At 36.0% G+C, this 10,185-nt stretch overlaps 1 protein-coding gene across 1 annotated transcript; it reads left to right on the top strand.

The window, feature by feature from the left end:
• Positions 1-4,890: 4,890 nt before the first annotated feature.
• Positions 4,891-7,249, top strand: LOC132276820 (cytochrome P450 78A3-like). Its single transcript, XM_059778439.1, has 2 exons — positions 4,891-6,230; positions 6,434-7,249. Exons 1-2 carry the CDS (start codon positions 5,259-5,261, stop codon positions 7,067-7,069), a joined length of 1,608 nt encoding a protein of 535 aa, XP_059634422.1. The 5' UTR covers positions 4,891-5,258; the 3' UTR covers positions 7,070-7,249.
• The last annotated feature ends 2,936 nt before the right edge of the window (positions 7,250-10,185 follow it).

The following is a 10,185-nucleotide window of genomic DNA, read 5'->3' as shown; positions in this document are numbered from 1 at the left end:
TTATAGAGAGGAAATGCAAAGTTGTGGAAGACAAATAAAATTATTGAAACCATTTTATGTCTCGAATCAAATCTTTGATAAGGAGAAGAGAATATTAGCTTGGTTGGATATTTTGCTTTTGTTGTTTATCTGTATGGTCTCACTTTGGTATGCCCTCAACATAACCAAAAAGTACTCCCTCCACACACGAAAAGATGCACTACAACAAAATTACCATTTAGGTTCACCCTTTTAGTGATTTATCATATTTAACAGAATCACAAAAGATTTTATACGCTCTAAAACACAATCTAAAACACAATCTCAAATTAAGATGTTAGAGAAACAAGAGAGGATATTTTGAATATAGAGAGGTGTTCATTTATTGTTGAGGGGAAATAATTAGTACCGGTGAATTTCGAACACGGGTAAACAATACACGCTCTACAACTAGGCTAGCACCGCACTTGGACAAACAGATATTTTTAATGAAAATAGTTACCATTTTTTTTCCAACAAATATTGAAGAATTATTAATTATTAAGCCAGCATCGTCCTTAAGACATGGACAAACAGATATTAATGAAAAATAAAACTTATGAAAATTTGTCTTAATTTTACCATAAACCCTATCTAATTTCTTCTCCCATATTAACAATGTCTGCAACATTTTAAAATTACAAAGTTTTTAAATATCTCCTCTAACATTTTGGACAAATTTTAAAACAATATCTAGAGATAGTACTAGATCAAATCTTTCTTGCCACAAAAAAGGACAGATCAAACTCTTCTTTTTCAAGACCATCATCATATATATATTTTGGAAGCTATACAATCTACATTCAGTCAAAGCACAAGTGGCCGAGAAAGGGAAACCAAGTTGTGCATGCCAAAGAACCCGATAAAGGGAGCTTCTCAAAGGACCACGGACTCTCAACTTTTTCTTCTTCACCAAATCATTCAAAGATTCAAATTTTGAAAAAGAAAGAGAAATATATATATATATAAAGAATATTTAGAGCTCCCCCACCCCCCACCAAGAACAACCAGTCAGAACGGAATTTCTCTCTCATGAACGATCAGATCATGGCATCGAATCGGTTGAGTTGTTTAAAACAAGTGGGTTAGGCAATAACTTGCGCACTATAATATAAAGAGTTTCTAAATCCGCATTTACTTTTCAAGATTAGGCTAATCACATTCATATTTAAGGTCCCTCTTTATTACAATATTAATCTTTCTTTAATATACTAGTAGATATTTCATACAGGACCTCCTTGTAAGTATTTTGCCCAAAGGAGCTAAATTGATAGTACGCTGAAGCAATTTGCATTCACAACTTGCCAAGAAAAACAATATTATTATTATTATTATTTAGCATACTAACATGTTACTCATGAATATTCTTTAGTACGTATAAAGGTATCCTAAAGACTCCTAAATTGAGCAAATTTGAAAAAAAATAAAATAAAAAAACTAACTAAAAAATCAGCTTAATCTGAGTTGATTTAACTACTAATAAAAATTTTGAAAATTTTCAATGATGGTACTAAAAACTCAAATATGGAGGCTTGAATGACGAAATTGGGTCGAAAAGTGACATAGTTAATAAGCAAATCTAGTGACTATTAATCGATGATTTGATTTAGATCGAAAATGAGGCTCTGCGGGTCAAAAATGGCTCCTCAAAGGTAACTCAAAATATAATATGTTAGTATTTTAGTTTGGCTTTCTGGCGGTTCAAATAATTCTTATAATCATGTTCATGGTCAATGGTCATGCTCGTGTTTATGATGAATAATAAATGAAAGTGTAAGTACAATTCTGATTATGTCACGTAATGGTAAGATAGTAAAACGATCATTTCTTAAATATAAATTTAACATTTGTCATTATTTTGCACAGTGAGTGCATTGAACATTATATTTAAATAAACAAGCTTGACTTCCTCAACTTTATTAAATAATTATATTTATTTTCAAAGCTTATTTCAGTACCCATTCATGACATTTTGTCTGTGTTATTCTCCGAGGCCCAAAAGAAAGGAATATCTTTGAAAGATTCCTATTGTGATAATGTCTCCATTAAGGACTAGACGTACAATAAGTCATGACTTCGTTGGATTTTATTGCGAGAATTATGATAATCCCGGAACTAAAGTTAATTGATGACACCCCATGGCGAAGTTTCATGGAAGTTGTATGGCATTACCCAGGAAGGTAACAACACAACGATGGGTATATTTGATTTGCTTTGCTTATATATGGTCTTCACTATATTATATTTAAAGGGCATGTGAGAGATATGAAAAACAACACACCTCATTAGTGCTTGAAAAAAAATTTGTTTTAGTAATTAAAAATTTGCAACGTTTAAGGTTCTTTAATCTGTGAGTATTAGGAGTGCAAAGCTTGCTTAACTTCCAAGACACTTACCTAATCATATGCCTAATCATATGGAATAGTCAATCAGATTTAAAAAATAAATAAATAATTATATTATTATATGAGGTCTCACTCATGGTGAATTGGACAATCCCAAAAATTCTAATGAATTTCAAGATTATTTCACTCCACACTGCAGGTAACACCAAGTATTTATGATTTTCCTGGAGATTGGAAAGGTATATGAACCTAATTCTTTGAATTTGAATCTTTCATTTTTTTCTCTAACTAATTTTTCAAAATAAACCTTTTTTTTTTAAAACCAATTTTAAACTAGAACAAATCCTTAATCACCACCTTATTTGAGTTTGTCTAGTTTAAAGCTATACATTCTAAATACCTATTCTATCCATATCTGAGGTTGTTTGACCAATTAAATAAATTCGAAAGACTTGGTCAGTTGATGATTAAGGCTCCATTATAATAGTACTACGCTGAATACTAAAGAATTAAACCTCATCTATTTAGCAGCCATTCATGATTAGCTGTTAAAAGTTAAAACTAAAAAATTGTAATATATATATATATATTTTGGTAAAGAGAGGTGTACTGACCCAAGTCTCGTTCTAGTCTAGGTTTTGTTTGGTCCTAAGCTTTTCCGTTACAGGACTGATGGTATATAATACTCAGACCCATATATTTGTATCCATTTGAGCACCTGGAAGCTTACTCATCAAAAGATCAACGGACAGGGATTACTCATCCTTCCAACGTCAAACGACAGCCGTACAGTGAATCAACGGAAATAGACACAGGTGGGTCCCCGAATTCAGATTTTTGTTCACGCCAAACATTGAAGCTGATCATATCATGTCCATTGTCGGATTATTCAAATGACGATACCACCCAAGGAAGAAACAAATAATCAGGACCAGTCGAAGGGCATTTTAATAAATTCAACGATGACTAGGGATCCGTGTATATATTGCTGTCATTCTATTTTTCACCCCAAGTTGACGCCGCGTGTACAAATTCTGCTTTTATGAGGGGCAGAGGCTTTGGTGCGCGGGCAGTACGAGTTGTCACCATCATCTACATAGACCGTGCATGTTATCGATACGTGGCGTTCTAACAGCGACCGTTCACAAAAGATCGCGATTTGTATTTTATTCTGACCCGCCACACTTTACAGACGGCCTACAGACGGTGTATGTGAGCCACTGAGTTGCATGGGTGTCATGTGCAACCTCTCCTTCTGACCCCGACAACTTCAAGCCACACTACGCTGACGTGTCATTGACCTTTCGCTAAAAATTACTGCTCCATGTTAATTTTGTCGTGGGGATGTGTCGGGATCACGCGCCACTCGACTTGTCTAAAGGTCACGCTCCCACCGTAAATGAAATTTCTGGAAGTGCTGTTAGTGGATACTGTGGTTAGATAGAAACCTTCCTTATTTATAAATAACATCAATCTCAACTCCAAGTTACCTTGACGTAAGTGATCCTATCCTGCTGATCTATGCTGAAAATGTATTCCACTATATTTGGGATGAAAATTTAATAGGTTTTAAAAAGTAAATCCCACCAAAATTTCATCTATATTATTTTCTTGAATTAGCAATTTGTACATTGCTGATTCAAAAAATTAGAATCTTATTTTGGATAGGGATGTCAAGAAGCAAAGTCCTAGTTAACAAACTTTTATCTATATTGTTTTCCTAAGTCAGCAATCCGTGACCTATCTTAGACATCCTCGTAGATTGATTCTATCTTTATTTCTGGAGGAACGATCAACCTTGCGAGGAAACTTTGTATAATGACATGAATAATAACTTAAACAACCAAAACCAAAGTTATTATTAATGTAAGCTTATCTTGAATGCAACTTAAAAGGAAAAAATTACATAAGTTTTTTCTCGGAACCAACTGAGAAATTTTAACTAATGAACTTGAAAGCTCAACTTTACTTCATCACTTAACTGGTTGAAGAACTATCAAATGTTTATTCTTAAATCTTAGTATGAAAGATAAATTAAGTGAGCTATCCGGAAGAGATCATTATTATGTTTTCTGAAATGATTCATGTCATATCTTATTATTCATGAGAATATTGATATTATAATGTTATGTTTTAATAGGACTATTATTCAAATTGATTGTATTCATAATTAAAATAATTTCAGTAACTTTCACTAATAATAACTAAACACTTCTAGTCTATCTCGAAACTTTTCTATATCACCTAACAGATCAACTATTTTAAGTGAAGCATGATGACATAGATCATTGAATCAAACAAGATTTCTTACAATTATAATGTAAGAGCGTGATTCAACTTGTATTACCAAACACACCTCATGACTAACAGTGCCGACATTACATGACCTCAATAGATCTTGACAGGAAGAAAACTATTCTTGCCCTCAAGAGGGTCCGCGACATAATAAGCATAAATAAGATATGTCCTTCTAGGAAAGAGCTAGAGCACGCAAACTCCTTTAATTGGATCGTCACGCTCACGCTCACGCTCCGCTCACTGTTCCTAGTGCTTCCACTTTCCTCATGCCTTCGTGGCGGCGGGCTAGCTCTAAATCTCCACTAAATTTCATATATCACCATCTACTGTAATATATATATATATATACACACACACACACACACATATACATACTATACATAGGACTACAGGAGTGTATATATAAATAATTTTCAGTTATACGGTCCTACTTGCGGGTATAACGGTTATTTTTTTATCTCAGTTGTTCTTCCGGCCCTATATATACCAAGCATGCGTCTAGCTTTGTTTTTGCGCCAAAAGCAATAGCCTCTGTCTCTCATTAGTCGATCGTGTGGGTGTGTGTGAGCGTCCAATATTAATTCTCATATTCCCGCTATGACAACACAGATAGAGTGCTTCTGGGTATTTGCTTTAGCTTCAAAATGCAAAGCTTTCACTTCGTTAAACGTTTTGTGGTTCGGGTTTGTTGTGGGTTTGGTTTGGGTAGTGATGAGCTTGCTTCACTGGGCTCACCCAGGTGGTCCAGCTTGGGGCAAGTATAGGTTCAGGAAAGGTTTGGTGTCGGCTTCTAAGGGTAATCCTATTCCGGGTCCGAGAGGTGTACCTGTGATAGGGAGCATGGGGCTGATGAGTGGTCTCGCGCACCACCGGATTGCTGCCGCGGCCCAAATATGCCGAGCAAAGCGTTTAATGGCATTCAGTCTTGGTGAGACGAGAGTTATTATTACGTGTAATCCAGATGTAGCGAAAGAGATCTTGAATAGCTCTGTGTTTGCTGATCGTCCGGTGAAGGAATCAGCTTACAGCCTAATGTTCAACAGAGCAATTGGGTTCGCTCCTTACGGTGTTTACTGGCGAACCCTTCGAAGAATCGCAGCCACACATCTGTTTTGTCCGAAGCAAATCAGAGCGTCCGAGTCACAGAGGTTTGACATCGCGACTCAGATGGTGGAAATGTTCGGGGACCACAGAGGGTACATAAGTGTTCGCGACGCACTGAAACGGGCCTCTCTCAACAACATGATGTGCTCTGTTTTCGGTCGAAAATACAGACTTGATTCTTGTAATTACGAAACTGATGAGCTGAGGAAGCTAGTAGACGAAGGGTACGAGCTTTTGGGCACACTCAACTGGTCCGACCACCTTCCATGCGTAGCTGATTTTGACCCACAAAAAATCCGCTTCAGATGCTCCGAACTCGTCCCCAAAGTGAACCGGTTCGTGGGTCAAATCATTTCCCAACACCGACTCCAATCCAACAACATAAACCGGGATTTTGTCGACGTTTTGCTCTCCCTTGAAGGTCCCGACAAATTATCAGAGTCTGATATGATCGCCGTTCTTTGGGTAAGCAGCAAAAAATATATATTATAATATTTCACTTAAACACACGTAACAATATATGTATATATTTTTATATATTTAAATTGATGTTGTATATACATACAGCATATGCGTCGTATGTATAACACGTACAACACGTACGTACGGTTTATACTAATTAAATTGTTTATGGAAATGTTATTAATTCGTTGTATATGGTGTTACAGGAAATGATATTCAGAGGAACTGACACGGTGGCGGTTCTGATCGAGTGGGTACTAGCGAGGATGGTTCTTCATCCTGATGTTCAATCGAGGGTTCACGATGAATTAGACAAGGTTGTTGGGAGATCACGTGCGGTAACGGAATCTGATATATCGGCGATGGTGTATCTACCAGCGGTGGTGAAGGAGGTTCTGAGGTTACACCCGCCGGGCCCACTACTGTCGTGGGCCCGGTTAGCCATTACTGACACGAAGGTTGATGGGTACCAAGTGCCGAGTGGGACCACGGCAATGGTGAATATGTGGGCCATCATGCGGGACCCAGAGGTGTGGGCTGACCCACTGGCATTTAAGCCCGAGAGATTCCTGAATATGGAAGGGCAAGAAGTGGAGCTTTCAGTGTTCGGGTCGGATATGAGACTGGCACCGTTCGGGTCGGGTAGGAGGACTTGCCCCGGGAAGGCTTTGGGGTTGACCACGGTGAGCTTTTGGGTGGCGTCGCTGTTACACGAATTCGAGTGGGGACCGTCGGACCGGAGTGGCGTGGACCTCTCGGAGGTTTTAAAGCTCTCGAGTGAGATGGCGAAACCGCTCAAGGCAAAGGTGCGCCCTAGGCGTACGCCTACTTCAATGTCTTAGTAAGTTGTGATGTAAGACAAAAGGAAAAAATGGATTAAAAAAAAACAAAAAAGGGGGGAGGAAAAGTCACTCTTGAGATGGGTACCATCTCTATATAAATGTCCTGTCTCTACTTCGTCTATGCAATGGTTGGTTTTTTTATTTTCTTAAAGTCTTTTTTTTTTTTTTTTTCTTAACCCACTATCAATGTTTCTTTCTTTTAGTTTCAACTTGATGTATATACAGGGTGAAAGTAATACAAGTTACAGTTATCATAAATCTCTCTTAATAATTGTTGTGTTTGGTTCATAGTTCCGACTCATTTTTTGTTTGTACTACCATGATATTGATATATAAATCAGAAAATTACACAAAGTAAGAAAAATTTAAGAATATGAAAAGTTTCTTAAAAAATATATAATTCAATGCAGGAAAATAGAAATTTTGTCTGTATGAGTTCCCGGTTGGAAAGAACTGGCCACTGAATTTGGAGCAATTTTTCACGGTCAATTAAAAATCCGAGCATGACTTTTCATCCCTTCTTTTTTCTTTTTCAAACTCGTATCAAATTCTTTAATCTTTTAATCTTTTTATACTAATAAAGAATACATAATAAATATGAATTTTTATAGATATTCTTCGAAATTGGATAGATTTGCAAAACTTGAGGTAACACATATCTTGAACTACAAGTGTAATTAACTTTACTTTTTCTTTCAACAAGCACCTAGCAATTGTAGTACGCTCCAAAAATTCACCTCAAATCATGTCATAAAAGTGACATTCATTATTTTTTATCCCAGTGGATCCAAAAGCTTCATCATCAACGACGTATTCTTCATTTTGAGATTTTTCTTTTGTAACTTCCTTATCCATGGCTAATTCATCTCAATTCATAGATATTCTTGACTCATATGATTCCATGTGTAGTTCTACATAAAAAAAAATTGAAGGGTTACTCCAGTCAACTAGCTTCATTTTCTTCTTTCTTCTTCTCCACTGAGATATTTTGCAAATTCAGGAATTTCCTCCTTAAAGTCACCATCCCAACAAGAAATTATTTATTGCAACCATTATAACAGTGCGTGGTGCAACACATGATTATAAATATTTCATCAAAGCAAAATGGACCTACAATAAAACAAAAAAAAAAAAAAAAAATTTGATATATGTTACAACGGTTGCAATGAATAATTTCTCTATCCCAACACCTTTCATCAAATAGAATAGGCATTAGTTTGGGGGATGTGTTACTGTAAAAACGATTTGCAAAAATCCTTTTCAAGATTGGCCTCCCTCTCATGAAACTCAGAATCTCGAATTTTATATTTACTAGCTAATGTCGATTAGTCCGCTTGTTAGGTGATCTATGGCAACGCGGAATATAGAACGAACTTTCTGTAGTATTCTCGATGCTTGACACATCATCATTCACCACCGAAACATTATCATCATCTGACATGTTGATCCAATAGTTGAGTCAAAAACTCAACTTGTCTCTACAAAAACTTTATCTCGTCTTCATGTTGTTTGGGGAAGGGTTCAGTCAAAACATGTATCCTACGATTTTCTCCTTTCGGTTATTGTCAATTAGGCATGAATGAGCCGTCGAAAAGTCAAAACCAAAGCTCTTATACCAAACTAATGCAATCAACTCTGAAAGAAAAGAAATAAATTTGAAGAAGGGAAAACATAAAGCTAATTCAAGTTAGAAAAATAGCTTTAAACAGCCACAAATCAATCCCAAAGAAAGGAAGAGGTAAAAAGTTGTTATAGCAGACTGAAAATATTGATAATACGTCAAAAAACTTATGCCATCTAATAAATTAATATTTAAATCAAAATTTGAAATTTACAAGTTGATAGCATCCCTTTTTTTAACGTCCCCATGTCTCCCGTCTGATGACATTGGGGCAAAAAAGAAAGAGAGAGAGGATAAGGTCTCTCTCGCTTTTGGCGCAAGGACCCAGTAGAAAGCTCGCACGACGGACTATTAATTCGATGGTACTACTAATATGAACAGTGAAAATTATAACCAAAGATGATGAAAGTGAGACTCATGTTTGCCTTCCACTTGCACTATTTATCGATTATAATTTTCACTGCACTAATTATTTTCCTTATAAAAATACTAATATAAAGATCATTCTTCTTCATCTCCCACAGTAAAATAAAAAATCCTTTCATTTGGTTGATCTTTCAACAGAAATTTCAAACTTTTCATATTTCCATTTTACTCAAAATTATTTATATTTAACAACCTAAGATGGATTGCAGATTCTTGTTAGCTTAATGACTGTTTCATTCAACATATCAAACATTTCTATGTTCTTAATTTCCTCAACAGCCAACGACTTCTGAATGAACCGGACTTAAAGTCAACCTCAAAATAAAGAAATGACAGAAATGGTCAGAAAAGATTTGACAAGAAATCTAAGTATTTATTAATTTATTGGCTGAACCATTTTTGCCCCCACCTCATAACTCAAGGCTCTTGAGATTGAGTCAATACCCACTGCAACTAGACTTGCTACTTTCTGACCAAATAATTGGGTAAGAATACTTCAATTTGTTTCTTAAATACGACTAATTCACATAGGAAATATATGAGACAAGTAGAAGGATGAAAACACAAGATTAATTAATTAAGGCTCCTCAGTACTAGGGCGTTTAATTAAATGATCACTCCTCCTAGTTTTTGTTATAATTATTAGTTATTGCACAATAGGTGGAGATTTCATCAAATATTATAATTAAATAGCCTATCTATTTAGGAAAAATAAGAGATTCCAATTATCCCACTTAAGGACTCTCAGCTCTCAAATGTTTGCAGTGGCCCGTGGGACCCAATAAAGGCATTTGAGAGCTGACAGTCCTTCGGTGCACCAATTCGGTGATGCTCTTTAGTTATAATAGCATCAACCTATATTTAATTAGCAACAACAACTGGTGTGTTGTGTATTAAAAATGATAGTATTCGAAAATTGGACGTATCTTACTGTATACAAAGGAAAAATGCCGTGGCATTTTAAATAAGTGTGGGTCTAGTTCCGTGATCTTTCCCTTGTCGACCGTGAGCCACTCTTGGCAGGTAATGTGAGACAGGGACTGGTCGCGACGGTTCAAAGGCAGCCCTC

Source organism: Cornus florida, unplaced genomic scaffold, assembly GCF_030987335.1.
Source record: "Cornus florida cultivar Cherokee Brave unplaced genomic scaffold, ASM3098733v1 CherokeeBrave_3.0.0_Hap2_Chr10, whole genome shotgun sequence".
Taxonomy (NCBI): Eukaryota; Viridiplantae; Streptophyta; class Magnoliopsida; order Cornales; family Cornaceae; genus Cornus; species Cornus florida.
This window is presented reverse-complemented; position numbering and strand designations above follow the sequence as displayed.

Coding starts and splice junctions, on each gene's coding strand:
- LOC132276820 (XM_059778439.1), top strand. CDS start 5,259: ATGACAACACAGATAGAGTGCTTCTGGGTATTTGCTTTAGCTTCAAAA. Junction 6,231..6,433: donor ATATGATCGCCGTTCTTTGG/GTAAGCAGCAAA, acceptor ATGGTGTTACAG/GAAATGATATTCAGAGGAAC.